Consider the following 25311-nt stretch of genomic DNA (forward strand, 5'->3'; position numbering starts at 1 on the left):
CACCGCGAATTAAATTATTAATTAATTTCGGGGATATTTAACGCGGCCTGAAAGCGCGCGGCTTGGTCAGCGCGACCCTTGAATTTGGAATTATTTAATCCTCTCGGGACTCGCGGCTATCTGACCGGAATTCGTGCCGGTTAGCTGAAACAGGTACGCGTGTGTCTGTGAAAATTTTATTATTAAATTTCAGTAACTCCTTCCTGTCCATAGTTGTCCATATAATCCTGTCCATATAATCGAAAAGAGGTGTAACAAAAATTATCCGGACGAGAGAACGAGAGAAAGAGGGAGAAAAATAACTGCAATTTGTCGTCGATTAAAAATGAAAACTAGGAATTGTTTTTTCATTTATTCTATAATCTAAATATTTCATCCCATAAATGCATTTTATCAGCGATTAAAGTCTTAATTCGACTTTGCAATATTATTAAATTTCAGTAATTTCTTCTGTCTATATTGCTGTATTATCGATAAAAGATGTAACAAAAATTATTTCAAAAAAAGAGAACGAGAGAAAGAGAGGGGAAGAAATAACTGCAATTTAAAGAAATAACGTCAATTAGAAATGAAAACTAGAAATTGATTTTTCGATATTCTATGATCTCTATATTTGATCCTAAATGTTTTTTTATCAGCGGCCAAAATTTGAATTCGAATTCCTTTCTATAACTGTATAATCGATAGGATGTGTATCAAAGATAATTCGGCAATACAAAGAATAGACAAAATGATATGAATAATTAGAAAATACTCTATTTTATTAACAAGAGGTTGGTCCATCATTTGCTTTTAATACATATTCTAATCTTGTTTGATAATCACATGTAATATTTGAGTTACGAATATAACGTTATTCTTTAGCAGAACATTTTTCAATTGCTCATATAAATGGCATTAGATGAGGAAATTTTCTTCTTACTCCATTTTCCAAAATTGTCCTCTGTACTTCGAACTTCAATACCTTTACCTAACCAATGTAATCGTCTGATTTAAATATCATTTGTAGATTTGAAGAGCAGAATGAAAAACAGATTTCCTCTTCAAATATCTTAAGTAACTGAAAGATGTTCTGTTAGAAGAATGTTGTAACATTATACCATTATACATTGTTGCTATATTATTCAAGCATGTACAACATTATTCCAACAAGGATAAAACTTGTACATTAAAGATAAGCGCTGGCCAATTTCTTATTAATGAAACAAGTAGATAGTATATTTCTCCGGTGTTCACATTATTTTGTCGCCTATACCCGGAAAGGAAAAAAACGTTTTATATATATATGGACATGTTATATATAATTATACATAATTGTATATAAAATGTTAATTTTAAAAATAATTATATACAATTTTATATAGTTTTATAATATTATATAATTATATAATTATGTATGAAACATTTTTTCTCGAGGTAGCTGCAATCTCATCGATTAGAAATAACTTTTTCATCTATTCTATACTATATTTGATTTAAATTCCTTTTTGACAATTAAAATTTTAATTCGACCTTGAATCTTCTGAATCTTCTCATTACGAATGTCTATGTTAGTCAAACTATTGAAAAAAGTTGCATAAGAAATTCAATTAGAATTTGACTAGTAATTCGCGAATAATGGCGTACTGTATCTTAAAGAGAATGCTGAAAAGAGCCATTTTTTTTCAAATCAGGTTAAAATTTCAATGTGAAAGGCACGTTGCGTCCCGCCTCGCTCCAATCTCGAGTCCTCCGGTGCCGTTTCCAATGAAACGGAATATCAATTATCCGCGCAATTACAGCAATTAATACTCATCCGGATAGAGGCCGAGTCGCGCCGTAAAGGCGACGCAAGAATTACTTTGAGAGTAGGAAGGGAGAGGGAGGAGAAGTGTAGCTTCATACGTCCGGGAACAAATAAAAGATTCCTCATTCGGAATCTCTGCGCCGCGGCCCATTATACACAGCATCGGCCCTTGGAGTGTTTTTATTATAAAGGGCGCGTATTAATAATCTCCGCAATTAAAGTAATTAATAGCGATCGCCCGCAGGATCGTCGTGCACGCGCGCCGCGTCTACGCGTTGCGTAAAGACCCGGGCGTCGCGTTCAAACGGGCTTCCCTCTTGAACGGAGTGGGCTTCTCTTTTCGAGGGGAGAAATTTTATTTCTCCGACATATTCCCGGGGTAGCCGCGTTAAACTCGTCCTTTTTTCTATTTGCTTATTAAAGGAAATTGCCTTCGTGAAGTACGATCACCCCCTGCGATCGCCCCATTATATCTCGAAACGCATTTCAACGCACGATTCATTTAATACGAGAGAAATGTATCCTTCGGTATTAATTCCCCCATCTTTGCGAGCATCGTATTAACATTATTTCCGCAGTTGTACGGCAGCGTAGAATATCTCGGTTTATTAATACATCAACGCGAACTTTCATCTGACTCGCGATATATTCAGCGTTTCTCTTATCAAATATTCTAAGGCACTCACGAATGTCAGCCTGAACGGAATGCCGACGGATCAAGAAATTCTCGTGTGATAATTCGATAATCGCGCGGGGAACAATCGGGGAAAGATTGCGCGATGGAATGCGTAAAGTGGGCTAAGGTCGGTTCGCAAACTATTTGGCGTTCATCCAGAAAGAGAGAGAAAGAGGGTGAAAGAGAGACTTGAAGCGCGGACTTTTTTTTTTTATTTTTATTTCCTCGTGCCTTTCGTGTCTCGCAATCACACGCGAGGTGCGATCGCGATGCGATAAAAGGTCGACTGTGGACGTCATTAGCACAGTATAAGCAGGAACAGTAGATTCATTCTGTGTCGGCACTTTTGATCCGAATGTTAAACGACCGCCATGTTGTTGGTTGTGCGCGGACAACTTATATATATATATATATATATATATATATATATAAAAACAGAGTTGGCGAAGCTTTTTCACTCTTATCAATTGGTTTTCTAAATCCAATTGTAACTCTTTATTTGCTTAAAAGAAACTGAATCATCACAATCGCCACGTGTTGTACAGTCCCAGAAAATCAGAGGATATGATTTAATTGACTGTTGAAGGTTATGTTCTAAAATTCACTGCCAGCGCTGAAAATCTATAATTTACGTCACATGCTCTATAGATTCCAAACGATTTTTGATAGAGTGAACATACTGTTTTTAATTACATTGTCTCTTTAGGGCAGCTTCGATAGATTTTTCTCGCTTATGAAACAAAACGCCAATCGTTTCTGCTTCATTATTCTCGGAATTTCACAAGCGGAGGATGTGACCAGATCCTATTACTCTCGCGGGCGTTTCCACTGGGATCTTTGATCATCGCTTAAACGCGAGATTGTCGCGCCGAGCGTGGTTCCCCTCAACTGTTTGGCATAGTTCCCAAAGCCGTAAGCTTCGCACACGAGGTCAATACTATTGGCTGATGTTAACAGCTACGCATTTGTTTCTCATCAATGTCAAAAGATTTTCTCTGAGAATCTTAAATGCGAATTCGTTGTTTTTTTACACTCTAAATTTCTTACAGTGAAATCTCACTCCAAGAAAATGAAAATACAATCATCCTTGAAAAAAGAAGTGAAAATATTTTACTTTTTGAAAATGAGTGACAATTTTCACTCTTTTTAAAGTGAATTTTTCACTTCAAAGAAGTGAAATGTCATTTAAAAAAAGGGGGATTTCACTCTAAAAAGAGTGAAGATCGTCACTTTTTTTCAAGGATGGTTGCATTTTCGTTCTCTTGGAGTGAGATTTCACCGCAAGAAATTTAGAGTGTATTAGGTACTTAACATATTCAGCAAATTTTATATCAGGATAAATGTCTGAATTAATAAGAAAATATTAATTCTAAATTCATAGTTAATTATTAGTTGCATTACACAAAAGGAATTAATATCATTATAAATCTACAAAAAAATACCATTATAAATCTAAAAAGTCATACTTAAATAAAATTTCATTTTCTAAAAATAACTTTGTTGGATTATTAAACTAATTATATATAACTCTCAATCACAATGAACAAATGTTGCAAAAAGTTTTGACAATAACCAGTTTAAGTGTCCTATATAATTATTTTGACGGTCCAAAATTATTTTCAGGTCTGTACTTTGCTAAATTTTTAGATACTTTAGTAAAATCATCCTTTTCATGTACTATAGTAATTAATATGTTAAGAGCGATATTTTTGTGTACTAATTGAATACGTAATTTTTTAAATTAGACATTCTATTCATCCATACACGCGTTCACATGCACCGCACAATACACAGCAAATTACAGTATATTCAATTCGGCAAATTTACTCATTTATTTCAGTCGAATGTTTTGCCACTTAGCGGTCCGAGTTCTTAATGAAATCGATCTGGGCATCGTCGTTTCTGATTAAATCAATCCGATTAAGTCATTCTTTCGGTCCGTTCCGATTGACTTTCAAACCGAAAATATTCATGAAATAGAATGTCAGGCTAATAGGTAACGCGTGATTCCTGTGCACGATTCTACAATCGAATTCCGGATTATTCCGTTCTATGAAATATCGTTCCAATAATCCGGTCGATCGAGCGGACTCGTCGAGATTTATCAAATTTGATGCGAACGACAAACACACGTGTGCGTTGCGCCGCGGCCTTACGCGCGTGCCGCAGTCGAAAAAAAAAAAAAAAATTGATCATTAAGAGTAATACTCGCATCCCGTCCTCCCCTCCCTCCCCCACTTCGTGGCCAATGGCGAAAAAAAATTCTATTCGATCTAAAAGCAATCACTTTTGCGACAAAGCAGAAAAGTTGATTTCGCAGAAAAGGCAATTTCGCGTATGCACCCTCCCCACCCTCTCTTTCCCCTCCCCGCGTCGCTATTTATGCGATAATTTATCGTCATCGGAAACGTGTTATCACTTTTCATTGTTCCGCATCTGCCTGTAATTGTAATCGTAGTTCGCAATAGCCGCGGACGTAACGAGATGTGGAGTTCGCGATTTTCCGAGTTTGATTTCGCGGATTGACTGCATTAATGGACATCATTGTTTTTTTTTTTTTTTTTTAATTCTTCATCGGTCCAATAACGCGTCTTTTAAATTACGATTGAGTCACTCGAGTTGGCTGTTGTTAGAGTTCCTTAATCATTTCACCATTTTCCCAGTTAATGCGCTTGTCAAAAACATTCAATTCTGTTTAACATTCGTGCAGTCTATTAATTAAAAAAAATGAATCGATTATATATGAATTTAATTGTTTACGTAAATATATATTATTTTTGTAATAATAAGTAAGTCTGTAAAATAAATTATAGCAAAACATAAATTTCTTCATAGTACTGAAATAAAATAGCGGTTTACTCAAAAATTAATTGTCTAAAGTATATAAATAATTTTCGAAAAGAAGAATTCTTAACTGAGGAAATCTAATGACAAATTTGGACATCGTCCGATATTTTCAGGTTAACTATAATATGCTTTTCAAATAATTCAAATTAATTTAATATTTAAGCTGTTTATTCATACAAAAATAAATCTAATTGAGTTTATATTAAAATTTGTCAAATTTTGTACTATGTGTGGAAATGTGTTTTAAATATAGTATAATTAGTCTTTAGGAAAATATCGTCAGTTGAATTCAAATATTTAGAAGAAAAATGGCATATAAAGGAAAAACGACGTAAGCAAAAATAAGGACAGCTTTTAGGGTTAACACAATGTTTTAATAAAATTAATATCGGCATTATTTCTAAAGAAATGTAACAAGCATTTGTGTGATTAGCTCTAACAATAAATCAACTGTTTAATAATAATTAATTTCAAAATACACAATTTTTTTCTCTTCTGATTTTGTATTTTTAATTTTCTTTCATTCCTTCTTTGTTTCTTTTCTTGAGACAAATAAAAATATTATTATCACTAAAATAAGTCTGTAAAATAAATATTAGCAAAATAATAATAAATCTAAATTTCTTCGTAGTAATCTTGAAACAAATGAATGATTAAAAATTGTCCAAACAGTATTCTTATCTAAGAAACTCTAAGTTTGAACACTGTCCGATATTTTCAGACTAACTATAGTATACTTTTAAAAATATTTTTAAGAAAAAATTTTCAGTTAAAAATCTGCACTTTATTAATCCAAAAATGAACTTAATTTAATTATATACACATATAAATATTATTATTATAATAATGAGTGAGATCCTAAAATAAATAATAAATTAAAATATAAATTTTTTCGCAGTAAGCCTGAATCAAACGATGGGGAATAAGAAAATTGTCTAAACGATATTCGAACTCCAGCTATATCGTCACTACGATACGATTAGAGGAAACATGAGATGATCGAAAAACGACGTGCGTTTGCGATCGCTATTTTTTTTCTCACCCGCGACGCTAATGAGGAAACGGTTAATATCAATGGCTATTCTTGACGGCGACCGCCAGCAGCGCGGCGTTGCAATCAGCAGGGCTGAAATACGGAGCGCATAAGTAAAGAACCGGCCGCGAAATTATTCAAGACCGATCGATAGACGGAGAGACCGCGCGCGGTCGGTTGACGCAGCGCAACTGAATTTCAGGTATCCGTACGATATGGCAGCAGAGACAGTGTTTTTCCATCGCGGGGAAGCCTCGAGACCAAACGATTTTCCCTGGTTCCATGCCGTCCAAAGCTACATTCTAAAATGTCCTCTTCAAAGAAAATTTTAGTCGATGTAATGCAGGGGAAAAAATAGATTGGGCAATTTAGCAAAGCTGTAGCTTGCTGCACGAATTCAACATCTGTAACTAAGAAGATTTGATGATTCAACGAAGAAATTATTTCTCTAAAATATTATTAGTATGTTAATTCAGCTAATTTTTTGCTACAATGAGAATTGCTTATATTTTCTTCATTGCAGCAACAAATGTACACATTAGCATGTTTGTTAAAAATTTTAATCTATGTACTTGATTGACTTTGCATGATAGAAAACTATTTATTTATGCTGTATTAAATTTGCTGTGCTATTATAATATGACCTATAATCGCTTTAATTAATTATAATTTTATTCACAATTTTGCTACTTTAACATTGAAAATTGCTGTATTACGGATAGGATTGTCGTAAAACTGGAAATCAGGGAAATATCAAGAAATTAGAGAAAATTCAAGGAAATTTGCAAAATTTTCTGGAAAATAAAAATTCTTGACTTCAAAGAAATTTAATATACGTACGTCACACCTACGCAGTTTTAGACAAGCTACCAACTTAACAAAAATGCAAGCAGTGTTAGCAACATTAATAGAAATTTACATTGCTATGTTAAATTGATCTCTCAACAAAATATTAGGTGTGGGAAAAAGTTCGTGGCATTTTTTTAATGCCATCTAATAGGAAAAACGCCATGAACTTTTTTCCACACCTAATATTTAACAAAATCCTTTCCACATCATGACGAAAATACAAAAAAATTTTTAAATATTATTGAAAGTCAAGGAAAGTCATGAGATTCTGGAAATCAAGGAAAAGTTAAATTAAAACTTTTGGATGAGAAATTAGTGACAATCCTGTACGATCGTAGATTTGCTTAATCAGTGAAATTTTTAATTGTTTTAACAAATCTTTCTTCCCATAATAGTACACGTGTACTATATATCTCGAGTAAAATTTTCCTTGGAGTTTTGGAATATAGTCCAAATTAGAAATAATAGGCCGCGCGCACAAGGCACTGGTAAATTTATTTCCCTGTTTACTTGGAACTAACAGCATCCCGCGAGGGGCGGAAACCGGGACGAGACGCGCCGACGGCGCTTCCTCGTCGCGATCTTCTCGAGTAAATAGTCATTATTCGGAAAAGAGTTACTCTCCCCACGAAACTGTTAGCGTTCGGTATTTAGAAGCCTCGCTGGGGTTCTTACGTAACTTCGCGATTGCGTGTACCATCTGTTTCCTATGTCGTGGTTTACTCGGCGCGGGGGATGGAGGAGGAGATTGTGTAGAGGCTTTACGTTTTAAGAAAACCTCTATCGACCCAGGAAGGGACACAGGTGTCCTCGTGAATCGAATGCGATGAGTGCAAGTTCGAACTCGTGTATATATTATATACGCTTTCGACCGCGAAAGTTAGTCCCCGTTAACAAGCAGCGGATCAGTCAGCGATGGTAGCGTTCTCTCAATATTCAATTGCCTGTGCATATCGCCAGAGGGGGTAGAGAAGAACAGGGCAATTACTATCGATCACAAGGGGTAAGAAGTTACGTGTTGTGTATACGTATATATGTATATATATATATGTATGTGTGTGTGTGTGTGTGTGTGTGTGTGTGTGTGTGTGTGTGTGTGTGTGTGTGTGCGCGTGCGGTACTTACTTTAAAAATAGCCTGTAGAGTACGGCGCTGAAGGTCTGTGAAAACCAGCCGCGGTTTCTTGGGGGCGGGCTGTTGGTGTTCTGCCTGGTTCGCCATCTCGTCTTTCCTCTTGCATGCTGAAATTAGAGGAATTCATGAGAGAGAGATAGGTATAAAGACCGAGAAGAGAAAGAGAGAGAGAGAGAGAGAGAGAGAGAGAGAGAGAGAAAGAGAGAGAGAGAGAGAACGGTGCGGTTCACGCGTGCATTCTCGTTTACGTAAATACGACATGCAATTGGGAATCGAGATGTACATATATTTGGAAGTTTCTGATTAAGTTTGTAGAGAAGAGAAGATTGATAATCGTTAGGTGAAATCTCGATAATAGCACTTTAATTTCGATCCTTTTTGATGGTAACAAGAGATTAGTATTCGGCAAAATAATTTTTCATAAATAAGAACTGCCACTTGCAAAACTTAAAACTAATTGTCCCTAATTCCTTAATTATTTTAATTAAACATACTTAATTATTTAATTAATGACATTGTATTTTACATAAATTACAATTTACAAAAAATAGAGAAAAACAAAATAATACGATCAATTTTTAACCGGTCTTTAGACTTTTTTGTTGCTAGACGAAGATCTTTTCAGATTTATCTTCTAGAATCTAACAAACATTCCGGGAAATATAAGTTTCACAAAAAATTTAGAAATTTCGGGGACCCAAAGATTATTAACAATAGGATCAAATCTACATTTTAAACTATGAAGATTCTGGGATTTAAGAGATGGAAAATTCTGAGAGAAATGATATGTCATAATAACAGCATTTCTCGATTGTTAATTGTACTTGTGACTCTTTATCTGCGAGAATTTACACTAACCAAAACCAAGCGTCATTATCGAGATGCGATTTATACGGTCCAAAGCAACTCGGGAATGAGTCCCGACTCTGGAAGGGTGAAATTCTCTTATTGCACCGACCGCTTAATCAAGTCCTTCAATTCGCGTTTTCGTTTCCATTCATGAAACAGAAAGACCCCGACACTGGCGTGCCGTGACATTTTCCGCGTAGTTCCGCATCCTCGCTTCTACACTACGATAAACGGTCTTACAACGATAATCGTAATTACAGAGAAGAGGTGCGGGCGTGGACGAACAGGATGTGACGCGAGGAGGGAATGGGGGGAGGGAGGGTGGTTGAGGGAGCAGTTGTGGTTTTTCAAACGTAATTTAATCGTACTTACTTCCGCGTTGTGGAATCTGTGCAGCTGAAAGCAGAAAAAAAAGACCGATGTTAGTCAGTAGGAACATGGCTAAATGTCGCACGACCTTTTCTTTTTTTTTTGTATTTTTTCTTTCTTTTTTTTTTGATAGGTCGTTGTTATCTTTTCTCTCGCTTCGCTTTCGCGTTCAAGACAGATATACATTAATAAGGGTAAATAGGGTAACGTAACGTAGCATGTACACAAGTCATTATAGGAAGGAACTGAGTTGCATACACGAATTTCAAACTTAGAGCTACTGGCTGGTTGGTAATAAATCATACATATCACTAAGGGGGTACGAATAGGGCAGAGGGCGGATGCAAGTGTGTCATAAAGATGCGCATTCTCTCTTTCGTATAAAAGTGACAAGAGAGGAGCGGGATGCTGGCGCAAGAATCCATGGATCTCTTTTAACCCGCGATTCCTCTGAAAGAGCTCAAGTCCGTGTCGCACTGTATACTGAAGATTAAGGACATTGGAGATTAGAACTTGACTAGTCGGATCGTTTTAATCCGTTTCGTTCTGATTGGCTGAATTCTAATCTCCAATTCACAATCCTCAATCTCTAATGCGTAGTGTGACATGGGTTTTAAAGCTCGTGTCACATCACGCATTTCGGACGCAAATTGAATTCCGATTGTGTAGAACCTAAGATAATCAGAGATTAATCGTAGAAGGATATAATCTGATTGGCTAATGTAGAATACGGTCGAACTAATACTGTAAATACTTTGAAGCATTTTTGATTAGCCAAGAGTAATATTCTTTCTTCTCATTAGTCAATCAAGTACTTCAAAGCATTTGCAGTGCGATTTTAACTACGCTCCATTTTAATAAGAAATTAAATAGTGATTATGATTTTAATAGCCAATCAATATTTATAAGAAACTAAAATGGCGGCGACAAATTAATCTAATCAATTCAATGTTAAATCTAATTATCTAAGATTCTATAGAATTATGAACTATAAATCATTGACCACCTGATCAGTTTGAAGCAGCCAATGATTCAGTTTGCCAATCGCAAAACAGATGATTTTTATTTTTCATGATCCGTGATCCACATTCGTAACACGTGGTGTGACACAGACTTTATGAGGAATCCCGGATCAGCGAATCTCGCGACTCTGAGCCTCAGCACATAAATGGCTGTAACTGAGTCGTAGTCGTAGATCAACGCACAATGTTTTGATCAACCTACAACTATGACTTGCGTTCCACAATTCAGTTACGGTCATCTTTGTGCTTAGGCCCTCTCAAGGATGATCCGCGGCGCGCTCCTAGGATCCGTGAATTCGAGGACTCGGGAACATCGAGTGTTCATTGAGAATTCGGTTCCATGAGTCCGCGAGAGCATCCGAGGATCCGGGGCGACCGCAAAGAGGAGCGGTGGAAGGGTTGGAGAAAGGATAGTCCGTGGAGCGAGTTTCATGTTTGTCTTTCTGTATGAAAGCAGAATAGTAAATGTTATTCCATTGTTACTGAGCAAAAGAAAGGTGTGTGTGTGTGTGTGTGTGTGTGTGTGTGTGTGTGTATCTTTCTCCAGATGCATAAATATACATATACATGTATCACCGTGGCGTTTTAATGTGGTCTGAATGACGTGTTGGTGTGTGCCGAGTAAGCGACTTGATTAGTCGGTCGTGAATCAAATTTTCATCCGTCAACGATCGCACGGCGCGAGTATAACGTATGTATATGTTCTCGTTCGCGAGAAAGAGATACGAAAAATCCCGACGGCCATGTCATCCGCGCGCGCGCGGCTTGTTATATACCTGCATCAGCGTCGGAATTAAGCAGATCTGAGTTATTCAACCGGTTGATCCTTAACTATGCGTACAAATATAGTCCGATATCGGCGACAACCAGTTTTATTCACGCTTCTTGCGCGCATTCTCAATTCTTCTTGCGCGCCACTCGAGCGCGGCACGCGTTATAATTGAATTAAGAGCTGACGGCTCCTATTAATTCGTAAGTATGGCAGGGGAATCGTTGACTTCGCATTGAAGGTGAGTGAGGGGAAAAAAAGTGCCAACGGTCCTAAATTATATCGCGCGCGCGCAGACACACACACACACACACATATACACGTACGGTGCATACATGCATACAGAAATGAATACATAATAATTGATCACCAGGCCACACCAAATTGTTAATAGCCATTCGAACGTAATAGTCCTCCATTCATCTATGAAATAACTATATTTTGTCGTTTCGAGTTTAATGGCCCTTGCCGATCGATAAGCGGTGTTCTCGGTTATAATAATAACAACGATTGCGTCGTTTTCAATTTGACCGTAAAATTAGTTCGAAATTGGAAATGATCGTCTCGCGACTTTTCGCGTTGCGCGTCGCGTTCTCTTCTCCCCTCTCTCTTTCTTTTCAATTATGTAAATTTAAAAAAAGAGAGAGAAGAAGAAAGAAAGAAAGAGAACACGAGAGACAGAGCGAGACAGTTTCGCTGCTTTATCTCCGCGTCGTCCATTTTTTCCTCCTCCCTTATGGGATATCGATGGGACACGTCGAATTGAAGGGATGTTATATTTAAGATCCATTTGCTCGTCCAAGCCTTTTATTGAATTTTTAAAACCCTCCGAGATGATTCGGAGAGATTTAACCCCTTCGTCGGACGCGACAGTTTCGTTCGAGACGACACATACATATACGTTCTTTTTCTCTCTTTCTCTTTTTCAGTTCGAATAAATAAATCATTCTGATATTTATTTAAAAAAAAAAAATACAATACTCCGAGGGACGAGAGGGTCGGGCAAAGTTTAAGTGCTCTTGGATATAGAAGCTGTTATGCGAGACTAATGGAAAATAGAGAGAGAGAGAGAGAGAGAGAGGGGGGGGGGGGGGGGGGAGAGGAGGAAAATAAAAGAAACGTGCAAAAAATCTTCCTTTGCTGTGCCGCTCGTGAAGGACTAATTTCGCTACGTGGCTGAACGAACTGGTTCGCGGATGGGAGGGTTGGTAACTGAATGTCGATCCGCGTCGCGAGAAATGAAACGTCAGGATGGGTTCCACGCGTGTCGTCGACACGATCGCGGAGGGCAAAGGTCGCGGATATGGGGCGGCAGTCCACAGATCCGTCGGACGCGGGAACGCCGTTCCGGATAAACGCGAAAGGCAATCGCGTGCCATTAGCAAGCGACCGATAACGGGTGAAAGGAGCGAGCTGGAAAGAAAAAAAATTGCACGAGAAAATAGGGACAGCTTCGGCGCGGAAAGGATGGCAAGGGGGTGGACGCGAAAGCAGTAAGGGCGGATGGGACGAGATGGAAAATTGACGCGTTCATTATTGCCCGGAGCTTTGGGAGCGAAAAACAAAGAGAAAGAGACAGAGAGAAAAAGAGGGAGGAGAGAAACAGAGGGGATCGACTTGTAAGAGCCATGAGGCACTTTGTGCGCCTCTTCCGGTAATCGAGACGATTTATTTATCTGACGATGACAAATTGGGACCTACGAGTCTATTACGAAAATTTGGAAACTGAAGCTGTACCAAAATTATATCTGTGTGAATGTCTCAATTTATATTGAAATTACTCGTAATATTGGGAAAAAAACACAATTCCTTCACTCTTTTTTAAAACAGTTATTTAATTTATTTTTATTTATATTAATCAATGCTGTAACCTTTTTTTATATTATTATAATGGAATTTAAATTAAATAATTTAAAGGAAAAGTTATGTAAAAAATGTGTATAAAATTCTTATTCTTTGTTCTGTAAACATTTGTGAAATTCTTTAATTGGATCATGAGTAACTTTCTAACGAATAATTTGTAACTAAGAATGAAGTGGCCAAATTGCTAACAAATTACTGACGTGTCCAACGAAAATGCGATCAAATTATCTCATTTTGTTAGTCATATAATATTCATATCTGTCATTGTATCGCGCGTAATTTCACTTTAACGCCGTAATCGAAGATCATATATTTGGAGGACACGAGTGAATACGATCGGAAATTGCCAACAAATTAGAATAAAAGAGACAGAGAGAAAAAGAGAGGGAGAGAGAGAGAGCGAGAGAAGAAATGATTGCTCGTGTTGTCGATTCTGCCAAATTATTGCAAATTATCGAGAATCGATTGTCGCGCGATATGAAAATAAAAATCAGTCTCTCCGTCGCGATTCTGCTGTTCTTAAAATCTGCACAAGGAAGATTCTGAAAAATTACAGGAATGACGTGTCAACGGCACTTTAAATTGACATTTAACGTAATAATTAACTCGAGGAATTATATAATCTCTTTTAATTACGTTTCTTGCCTTATTAGTGATTACAGTTTAATATCATCGTCGAGGTATTCTTCGAAGCTTTCAAAATCTTTTCCATGTTCATTTGCTGCGTCCGGAAAGCAAAGAGTTCTTATCCATGAATTCTTAAGTTTTGTTATCGCGTATAATTCGCGAAGCATCTCGTCGTTCTTGAAAAGTTTATTCGCCAAGAAATGCGCCGCTACAAGACGAATTTACCCGACGCGACGTTTCGTTCAAAATTCGGGGTTGCGTCGAACAAGCGAACGTCAAACTACCCTGATTCGCATTGCCGCGCGATGCATTGCGATAAAGCATTAACGATTTGCCGGTCGCCGCGACGCGGAAACTTTTTAAAAAATAATTCAGACGGCGTACATTTGCACTTTGCTCCGGGAGAAGAACTATCGATGAAGAAAAGCGACAGTTTTATGGAGAAACGCACGAGACAGCTTGGAGAAATTTGATCGAGGAAAACTGTACAAAATTCAATGAATTCACCAAACGTTATTTCTATTCAAAGTGAAAATTTAATTTTCATACAGGGAATATTTTTAATATTTTAATATTTTTAATATTTTTGGTTGTAAATCGCGAACACAACTTTATAAGATTCTTCTTTATCTGAATTTTTATCCCTTAATTTTTATCCCTTAATTTTACAAAATGTAATATAATAAAAAAATTAATTTTGAAGTTTTCACTCTCATCTTCGATAATGAAAGTTCAAGTTTAAAATTTTTTAAATTTTTGGCCATAAATCTCGAATACTATTTAGAAATTCTTCTTTATTTTCTGAATTTTTTGAAATAGAATCTCACTTTAAAGAAAAAAATTGAATTAAGTCTTGAAAAAGTGTAGTTCAATTTTCAAGCTTTAAGATTAAGAGATTTCATTCTTCAGAGTGAGATTTATTCTAAAAGTTTTAAACAGATTTGATCCTTTTACCTCTTACCTTTTAAAATTTAGTAATAAAAAATATTAATTTTGAAATTGCATTCGATAATTTTGAGATTCATTCTTTGATAATGGAAATTCACGAATTTTTTAATTTTTAAAATTTTTAATCACAAATATCGCTAACACAACTTTGAAATTCAACTTTCTTCTTTAAGTTTAATTTTTTTTACAAAATTTAATAATAATATTAAAAAATTACTTTTGAAATTAATTTTGAAATTCTCTTATGGTGTTTGATAATTGTAAGGTACACTGATATCTTTGGGTTGCAATATCTTCGAGATTCAAGCGTTACTTTAATTAAATTCTTGTTTCTAATGTTTCCATTCTATAAAACAACGATTCCTCAGCTTTGGAATTTATTTTTAATAAAATCGACGTATATAATCCAAACGAAAAAGGAGGAAAAACTCGAAGTTAAGAACGGATCGTTAGATTTTAATGCGTTTATTTGGAATCGACGTCGGGATGGAAAGGCGAGTTTAAAAATACCCGAGCTAGAATTAGGGAAACAATAAAATCGAGGGTGTGTATCACGGCCGGGGTGGTTAGCATATATCGGGTGAGTTTGTCAACGACGCGGTTGCTTTGACGAACGGCCCCGTGCAACAACAGCCAATCAGACCGCGTGAAAAATCTGATGGAGTACGTGCGCGCGCGCGCGCGCCAGTGGAAGGCTTAATCGAACGTGATTCAAAGTCGACGACGATGCACCGCGATCTTCGTCTGTGTGTGTGTGTATGTGTATGTGTGTGTGTTTATGTGCACACATAGGCGCGCGTTGCATACGGACGTAACAAAAGCGGAAGTGACGGCGGGGATGCTCCCGATGCTTTGTACTCCGTCGGAGAGACGATGCCTTTCTCGAACAGTGCACGGCGACAAGCTCCACGTGGGTCAAAAGGTTGGGTAAAATGCACCTCGCCGGAAGGTGCACTTCGGAGGAAACCGTCCTTCGTCTGTTAGACATTGAGTCGTTAATTTTAAACGCAGCCTCGATCGCGGATTTAACTCTCCGTCGGCCAAGTTGGGCTTTGAGGACATTGTCGATTCCAGAATATAAATAATAACAATAATAGCCAAATAGTAATGATAGAGTCCGATGGATATAAATAATAAATAAAGTCTGATAGATATAAATAATAACAATAATATCCGAATAGTAATATATTCTATTTTTAATTAACTATTGTTTTTATAATTAAATTAACTTATTGTTTTAGACGATAAAACTAGACTCTTATTAACTTTATTTTAGTTTTTGTTAATTCAATTTTAAGAGTTCTTATATGTTTGTTTTGAATAATAATAGCAACTTTAATGATGTGCAGTATTATAAAGACGAGAAGTTATGCAAAATGCAAAATAAGAAGAATCATGGAGATACTGTGACCCTCTTTTGCAAGTTGGAAGTCCAGAGATCAATAAAAAAAAATAAGTAAAGAGATGTACGAACATGGAGTATCAGTTATAATGTTACTTAAGGACCTAAATTTAAACCTGAATTTAAAAACTAATAAATTTCAATCTTTAAAAAATAAGTAAAATACAATCCGACTTCTACGATAGTAAAAAACTTGTTGTGAAGCTTCCACAAGTATGCATAAATATATTCAGACTTTTTGCGTAATCCCCGGAACACAATACAAAAAAATCTATACTGAAGCTCAAAGACTCAGATTGTTAACGGAAAGTGCAAAACTCCACATAGAGTTAATTTGCGATTGAGGAACTGCAAGATCGCGATGTCTCGAGGAAACTTGGAGAGCTCCTCTGTCAGGAAAGATTATCTCACGAGATAATTACACGTATCATAAACTCACGTCCTTATAAAAAAAAATATTTCGTAATATTCTTGAAAAGATAGCAGCTAGAAAGCAAACGGTTTGCTGGAGTAATTATCGAAGGTAAATTTCACGATCGAGAGAGACTAGTCAAGTGGCTCGACTTGACTCGAGAAGACGTCAGTGCTCGAAGGCTAATATACCGGGGTAGCTTGGGCTAGCCAGTCCCGCGGATTGCTTCGTTTTCCAATCAAAATCGAGTTTGTCACTTGAGGGTCAAACAAGGATGGCGGCGAGGGAGCAGGAGATGGTGGGCACGTTCACCCACATACTCGAGAGCGGAGAACTCGAGCTGCTGCTTGGAATAACTCAAGAATGATTGCGATCTCGTTCCCAAGCGAGGTACCCGTCCGGTGGCGTCACGTGGCCCCAATAGCCCCTTGATATATATATAATAAAATAATACACGCACGCGACCACCCCCTCCTCATTCCTTTGGTTATATACACGGAATCTTGAAGTTATCTCGATGAACTGAACTAAAAAGATGGCGATTATGCTGATATCGAGTTAAATTGTGAGCTCAAGATTTGAATCATTTACAATTCGTGAAGGTAAACGAAGGCAAATGAAAAACTGATATTTTAAGTGTACACGAGAACTCGAAATATTATTTGCGACTCTTTACGAACTTCTCAAGATTGCTGTAATCAAGAATTTTAAAATTTTTTTTTAATTTTTAGCTCCAAATTGCTAATAAGATTTTGAGAGTTTTCTTTAGGTTTGATGAATTTTTTTACTCCTTATTTGTTTACAAAATTTAATAATTAAAGAAATATTAATTTCGAGTCGTGTTCAATAATTTAATTTTTCTTTAGAATTGATGTATGTTGTTATTTTTCTTTTTACAAAAATTAATAATGAAATTAACATTAAATTTAAAATTAATTTTAAGTTCACTTGTTCGATAATTTTAGTGGTGCACTTATATTCCGATAATTTCTTTGACAATGGAATTTTCAAGAATTTTTATATAAAATTCTTTTTTAGATTTTATCTCCTTATTTTTCCAAATAAAATATAATGAGAAGATTAAATAATCAAATGAATAAATGAACGTTGATTTTGAAATTCTCTTTCGTTGTTTTTGGAATGCAATATCTCTCTTTGAAAATGAAGGTTTAAGCATTAAATTCGACTTTCTGATGAGATTCACTCGTCAGGAATCCAACAATCCCATTGCCGATCGGTGTCCCGTTGCCTCGCTCGAACAAGTTTCGCATCTCGCGACAGAGTTTGCGGACGCGGCCGGCTTCTTTCGAATTTTCTCGCTTCGTTGAGATTTATGGCAGCGATTCGATTTTATTGCTTATTGCTCGGCGCGCCCACCGCCGCGCCGACCGGCGATATTCGCGGTGTCCCATTTCGTGTTCCTCCCTTGCGCCCTACCACCCTTTGTCCCGCGATCCCCTCTCCATCTGATCCAACCTGGTGTCTCTAATTCTTTTTTCTCCTTCCTCGAAAGGGTGGAATCGACGATTTCGGAGATGATGTTTCAATCCTGACTACGGAGATTATTGCGCATTTTATTTAAATTTGTAATAAAAATATAAGACGACTTTTTATAATTTTTAATGAATATATAACTATTTCATTTGATGAATGGAGCGGACAGTTCTGTGATTGTTACAAGATCGGTTTCTAAAAGTAAAATAAAATCGCACACTTTCTATCTTGCACACACGCACACGCACACGCACACGCTCATAGAAAGAACGATTTTGTTAAAGTACCTAGAAAGCTACGTACAGAAAATAAATACTTGAAAATAAATTTTGTTGATTTATTAATACATTGATTTTACAATAATTATGTAAGACGGTCAAGCCGATTGCTTGATGTAAAAAACTTTTTTTGCTCATCACATTTTGTGTTTTCTATATAATTATTTTGATCAACGAAATTGTTTTCAGATTTGTGCCCACATAAATTTTTAGGTATCTTATCAAAGTCGTCCTTTTTATACACGCTGCACTGAGAGAAAAGATTATTTTTATGATATTAATTACTATAATTTGTGCAATTATTTTTGATGCCAGCTACACATATAATTATTATGACTAACATTATAACAATAAAATAACATGTAATTAGTAACAAATATCAAAATTTCTCTCAGTGCGCCTATTTAACTTTCCGGAGCTGACGTCAAAATCTGTAACACAATTACTGGGTCTGTAAGATTTACTTTTATGTTAATTATAAAAAATGAATACTGTATTTATATACGAATAATCCAAATTTGCAGATATAATAACAAAAAGGAGGATTTTACTGAAATATTTAAAAATTTAGCTGAAGATACAGATTTGAAAATAATTTTCACTATAAATAATAATTGCGCATCATGCTTGAAATTTAGCTAAGTTTTTAAACATTTCAGCAAAAACGTATTTTCCGTCTAAAAAAAAAAAAGAAATTTAATGTTTGCCAAGGAGATTTATATTGAGTAGATCAACAAATTAATCGTCAAGCTCGGAAAGATTAAGAAAAATCCCGAGTTTAAATCGCAGAAATCGATTGGCGGCAACTACATTCTTACGTATCGCGAAATCGGCAAATTTCTCGGCACTCGTAGATGTTTGGTGTTTACTGTTGCAGTTGACTCGGTATATGTAACTCGTGAGAGTTATTCGACGCGTATATGATACAGCACAGATACCACGAAAAGTTATAAATCAGTCAAATCACCCGCTACCCGCGCGAGTTTATTCCGAGTTTCCGATTACAATTCTGTCGAATGCATTTACGAGCTACGTTAATTACAGATTAACGCGTAAGTCGATCATTAATTCAAGCGCCAAATATCAGAACGCGCAAACAGAAGCGTGACCCGAAAGGGCGAGAATATGTAACTAACATCGTTAATACTTACGTGTGTTTGCGTGCACAATATGTCGTATTGCACCTAAATGTAATTAAACATTATGCATATTTCGTGTAACGTTCGGTTGACCTTAACAGAGAGACTGCACGATTTTGATGGTGGGCTAATTTCCGCAAACCGTCCTGAATTCACACCAGTATAACAAGAAAGGAAGAACTTTTTACAAGGTTTCGCGACAACGAGAACCTTCGTCTGTCAGAGAAATGAATTAAGGGCGGTTTGGAAAGAAACAAACTTATTAACTTTTACACAGACTGCGAGAAAAGTATTCGGTATTTGTGATTCGATATTTGTAATTGCATGGTAAAGTAATTGTGGTTAGAAGCTCTATTTTTATAATTATTACTGCCAACATTAATAATAATTATATTTTTTACACAGTACACTTTATTTTTTCAAGAAACATCCTAGGAACAACAAATATCTTTCGGATATTTAGACAACATGAACGTCTTCTCAATATCTCTAGGACATCCTTTTAACCTATAGATATGATTTGTAGTTTTATTTACTCTCTAAATTCTTTGGAGTGAATCACTCACTTTACTCTTTCGGAGTGAGATTCTTTAGAGAAGAAAAATAAAAATGAAATATATTGGTTTCGAAAACGATTATAACATAATTATAAAAATACAAATATAATAATTATTTTTTAGCAGCAACAACCATGAAAATTGATTTCTTAATTACAATCACTTTATCATGCAATTATAGTCATAAATTATACCAAACACTTTTCTCTCAGTATACATCTTTACATTTCAATGTCCACTTGCTGTATGATATACGCGTCGAGTGTATTCAACGGATGGGAAATTGTACTTGTATCTGTGCTCGAGACTTCCTCTCGACATTCATGCTTTGTTTTGTTGAAGGGGGGATGGTTTCGACTAACAAATTACGAGGGGCTGGTTTTTAGGGCTGAGCAAGGGGGGCGGGCGGGCAAGTACTACCTGGCGGGAGGGCTATTTATCAATCCATTTAACAACTAAATAAGGTTGGTAACTCTCAGTAACAGCTCTATAATCATGGGGATTGTCTGGCGGAGGGGGTTGTTCTGCACGCAGCAAGATGCTCGCGTCTATCGAGACATCGCATTCCCAAGCCACGCGTCGACAAACCTTCCGCTCGCCTGTCGACCATCAAATCCTGGCTAGGAGTTTAAGGACGAAATTTTCCCAGCCAGGAAACATCATTCGCTCTCATAAACGAGCGTTGCAAATTACGGAAATTGATAATTATAATACAAAGACGATTAATTCGCTTTCAGAAAAATCCTTTGTACCTCAAGACTTATACATACACACACACACATATATATATATGTGTGTGTATGTATAAGTGCGTCTATAAGAGCACATACTCTCTACAATCAATGTAGAGTCTACATTAAAGTCGTCAGGCACGCGCAGAGTGCAGTGAAACTCGTCGACGCTTGGCGCGGCGGCAGTTCGTCTAAAGATCACTTTTCCCCGTGTGGTACGTCTTCGTGTCGTGTTCTAAGGACAAAGACGCGAGAGACAGAGAAGGGCACCGGAAACGAGGGCGCCGGATGGCTCCCACGTGTTGGGTCGCCCGTCAACGCGCGCTCGTTCCCCGTTCTCGTTTCCATGCCGTAGAGCAAACGTAACAAACAAACTTTTCGAATCGCCGTCGTCGGATTCGCCACGAAAGGATCGCGCGACCCACAACTGGGTGTCCCGCCTTCCAAAGGGCGCGATATAGGGCGTCGCACACGGAAAGGCCTCTGACGCGAGGTGCAATTTACGTGGGAGAATATCTATAAGTAGATTAACTTTTAATCCATTGCATCGTAATAATACGAAATGCAACATTACCAAGATCCTCGTAGCCAGTTCCTCGTCTTTGTTTCTTCTTTTTTTTTCTTTTAAACTACAACCTTGGTCAAAAGTATAAAGCATTCCCACAAATTGACGTAAACGTCCTGTATCTAATAAAAATTAAATAAAAAAAAAGTTTGATTGAAAAACGATATTTATTTTTAACAATTTCAATATCAATTTTATTCATCTTCCTTTGAATATTTATATTACTGCCCTTTCCAAGAAAATTGACAAAGCTTTGTATTCTGACCAAGCATAGGCGTGTTCAGGGAAGAGGAGATTCAAATATTCCCTCAAATTTTGTATTCACATTTTTAATTCTTTATTTTTTATTTGTTATTTCTCTTCCGCATTGTTCATTTTTTTCATTTCTAATTAAAGAAATACTACTGGCTCTGAATAAATTTTTTTGTTATCACATAAAATATCTTTTTCTGCCTGTTATGATCATGTATATAATTTCTGAAGCTTTCAGTAGTTGGAGCTTTGACAGTGTGTCCAACAAAGAAAGTTTTTGCAAGATTTTTGAGCCGAAAAACAGAAAATTCGCATTTTTAATGATTGTATTTTACTTACACTTTGCTAAAAAAAAAAAAATAATTATATATGATTTATAAAACTTAATATTTTTTCCATTCAAAAAATCAGAAACGAGAAAGGAAACATTCTAAACTCTAAAATATAAAAAAAGAAATTCATTAAAAAAATTGCTATTTACGTAATAACAGAATTCATAATTTTTTTCCGAAAGAAAATCCTGTTTACGCCCATGTGATCAAAGTTGTAGATTTTCTTGCGGATTTCGAGCCGAGTAATTGAAGCTCGAATTAATGAACGGGGCGCGTTCCGGTAAAAGAGATAGAGAGGATAAAAAAAGAAATAGAGAAACGAAGACGTTTGACAGCTGGGGATATCGCGGAATTGTCATATTTCGCATTCGGGCAATATTTCCCGGGCTCGGAAATAAATAAATTGCCTCACGTCAGAACACCTTCGGTCGCTCGTGCCGGTCTTATCGCGCGCGTGTGCAACATGCGCGTGTGTCGCGTGTATGTACGTGTGTGTGTGTGTGTGCGCGCGCGCGCGCGTGCATACGTGCGTGCGTGTGTGTGTGTGTGTGTATGTGTGTGTGTGTGTGTGCGCGTGCGCGCTTTTGTCATGTATGTATGTATATACGTGTGTGCAACGTTGCACTGTCGCGGCGATGACGGCACACGACGCCCTTGTGTTGCGCGCTTGTGGTATGGAGGGCTATTTTTGTTCAGGGACACCCTCGTGCGGAGAACCGCGCGCGCCCGCACGGTAGTGACCTCCTTCCCCCCAGTTTGTTTTGAATTATCTCGACTACCCCCTGCTTCCTTCGCCAAAACGTGCGCTCTTTTCGGGTGAATCGACCGGCGATCACCGCCGCGATGTGCACCCCCTTCATCTCCTTCGTCGCGCATCGCGGCGGCGGACAGACCCGAAGACGCAGAACGGAGGGGAAAACCTTCGTTAGAGTCACTCTCGTGAATATTACGTAATATAATATGTATATGTTAGCCATGCAGTATATATGTACTACTAATATATTTATATATATAATATATATTTATAGAGATATATATAGATGGAGATATATTGACTGAGATATACAGCCCGGTGGCGTTTTATTGAGAAATTCATCTCTCTTCTCCTCCGAAAAAAAAACCGACTGACCGGCCGTATCGTCCCCCACCCTCCCCTTCCCCCTCTTTTTGCTTTCAATCTCTCTTTATTCCTTCTTTACTCCGTTAAAAGGCGCTCTTCCCTCTCTCTTCCTTCGGGCAATGCAACTCTCAATTGTGTTTAACGCGCACCCCTCGTGATTCTCGCAGCTTTCGCTCGTAAATGTCACTGATGTAGGTACAATCAATCTCGGGCTGGAGAATTAACGCGGTTCGATCTTTGATATTCTCACAGTTCTACAACGCCGACGCATTCGAGAGATCGGCGTTCCAGAATCCGGAGGAATCGCGAGGAGTGCCTGCGAGGGTGTTTCGGGGATTCCCTTTTGCCGATGTATTTCAACCACGGGGCAAGTGTTCTGTGGGCGAATTGAACGTTCGAGTACGAGATATCTGTGGTTCGCCTCTTCGCATATAATTTTCAGCCGAATTTGAGATAGCTTTTGAAATCATTTTTTGAAAAAGTGTACAATTTTGCGTGCGTGCGTGCGTGTGTATGTGTGTATGTGTCTCCTGATGTACTTGTGTGTGCGTGTGCGTGCGTGCGTGAGTGTTTGTCCCAGCGTGGCTTCGTGCACTCGGAGAAAAAGATTTAGTGGCTATAAAGGTCACAACTATTCAAGTTTTATGAGTAGAGAATTAACTGTACACAGTTGAGTAAATTATTCTATAATTGTTGTAACTATAAAATAGTTTATTCGACTACACATATTTCATTTTTATTGCAACTATAAGTAACGTTTATGCTACTATTATTTTATAGTTATTACATCTATAAAATAGTGTTTATTAAATTACTATTTTATAATAATAACTATAAAATACTTTAGCCAACTATATTATTTTATAATGATTACAACTATAAAATAGTTTAGACAACTATTTTATAATTTATTGCGACTATAAAATAGTTTCTTTTATTCAACTATATTTTATAGTCATTACAACTTTATTCGACTATTATTGTATACTTTTTCCAACTATAAAATAGTTTGTTCAACTATGCCATTACAACACAGATCATTCCGACAAAGATACAATAGCATTGTAACATCCCAGAAATATTGCTGTAACAAACGTTGCAGCAATATTGCTACAGGCTTCTGTATTATATGAGTTAATTCAACTATCAACATTAATTCTATGGATAAAACTTGTATAGTTATCACTATGTTTTTCTCTGAGTGTGCTTACTTCTGATCGAATGAACACATTGGATGACGGAATCGATTGTAACCTTCGCAGAACGTGATCGTGACTATCGGGGCTAAAGAAACGTTGATTCGTACATGTCTTTGACTCGTGATAGCGAAGAGCTCATTCATCGTCATTCGAGAAATTTTTATTCCGCATTTCGTCCGGCAAGTCAATTTTCTGAACGAAAAAAAAGAAATCCTGAAACGCTGTGTCTGAATAATTTTTCAATAAAACCCGCGGTTAAAACCAGTGTAAACTCGCAATTTTTCCGGCGAAAAATATTTTTCAAATTCTTTTTTTCTAACACTCGCGACACATATGATCGTTTTATTAATATTCTCGTTTTGTGAATCGCGGTTTCGAACGATATCCTCGCTTGTTTGTCGCACATAAAAAAAAGAAGGAAAGAAAAAAAAAAGAGAGAACGGAAAGAGACTCGACCGTCATTTTGTGTCATCAGCGTGTTGTGTTATTAGAGTCACGTTCCATCGGCGTGCTAATTCTACGCTCACTGGGGAATGCTGGCCGGCCGAAATAAACGGTTCTCGATTAATCTCATTGTTAATGAAACCGGAAACCAGTACGCTACTTATCGGCAAACCGATACAATCGTCATGTCGCGTTTTGCCGCAATCTCGACCGGTTTTGCTTGAAATACATCGACAATCGTACATCATCATCGCCGGTGAATTGACGCGTCTTCCATGCTGCAGAAAACGTTAATCATTTCACGTTATAGGAAAATTCATTTGGTAAGTCACCGGTGACGAGAGAAAAGGTCATGCGGAGGTACAGAAAAAAATATAACGTTTGTATTCTTTTATCAGTAATAAAGAATATCCTGTCATTCTCGCTGTTACGAAACATATCGTGTATCTACAATTTAATTTATGTAATGACATGTGAATAGAGATACGAAAAATACATATACATTTTATTATTTTATATTTTTATATATTTTATATTTTATATTTTCCATTATTTCACTGTATGTATCTTTCCAGTTTATAAGACTCTATCTGTCTATGATATTTCATCGATAA

General features: G+C 36.8%; 1 protein-coding gene across 1 annotated transcript in view; it reads right to left on the bottom strand.

Annotated features, from left to right (window-relative positions):
- LOC108691863 (homeobox protein onecut) overlaps positions 1 to 25311 on the bottom strand; it is a 110018-nt gene that overhangs the window by 2673 nt on the left and 82034 nt on the right. The window contains exons 3-4 of the mRNA XM_018199798.1: positions 9547 to 9570; positions 8317 to 8432 (exon numbers count right to left, since the gene is read on the bottom strand). Of these exons, the coding sequence (XP_018055287.1) occupies positions 8317 to 8432; positions 9547 to 9570 (140 nt within the window). The remainder of the gene's footprint in view (positions 1 to 8316; positions 8433 to 9546; positions 9571 to 25311) is intronic.

Source organism: Atta colombica, unplaced genomic scaffold, assembly GCF_001594045.1.
Source record: "Atta colombica isolate Treedump-2 unplaced genomic scaffold, Acol1.0 scaffold53, whole genome shotgun sequence".
Classification (NCBI taxonomy): Eukaryota; Metazoa; Arthropoda; class Insecta; order Hymenoptera; family Formicidae; genus Atta; species Atta colombica.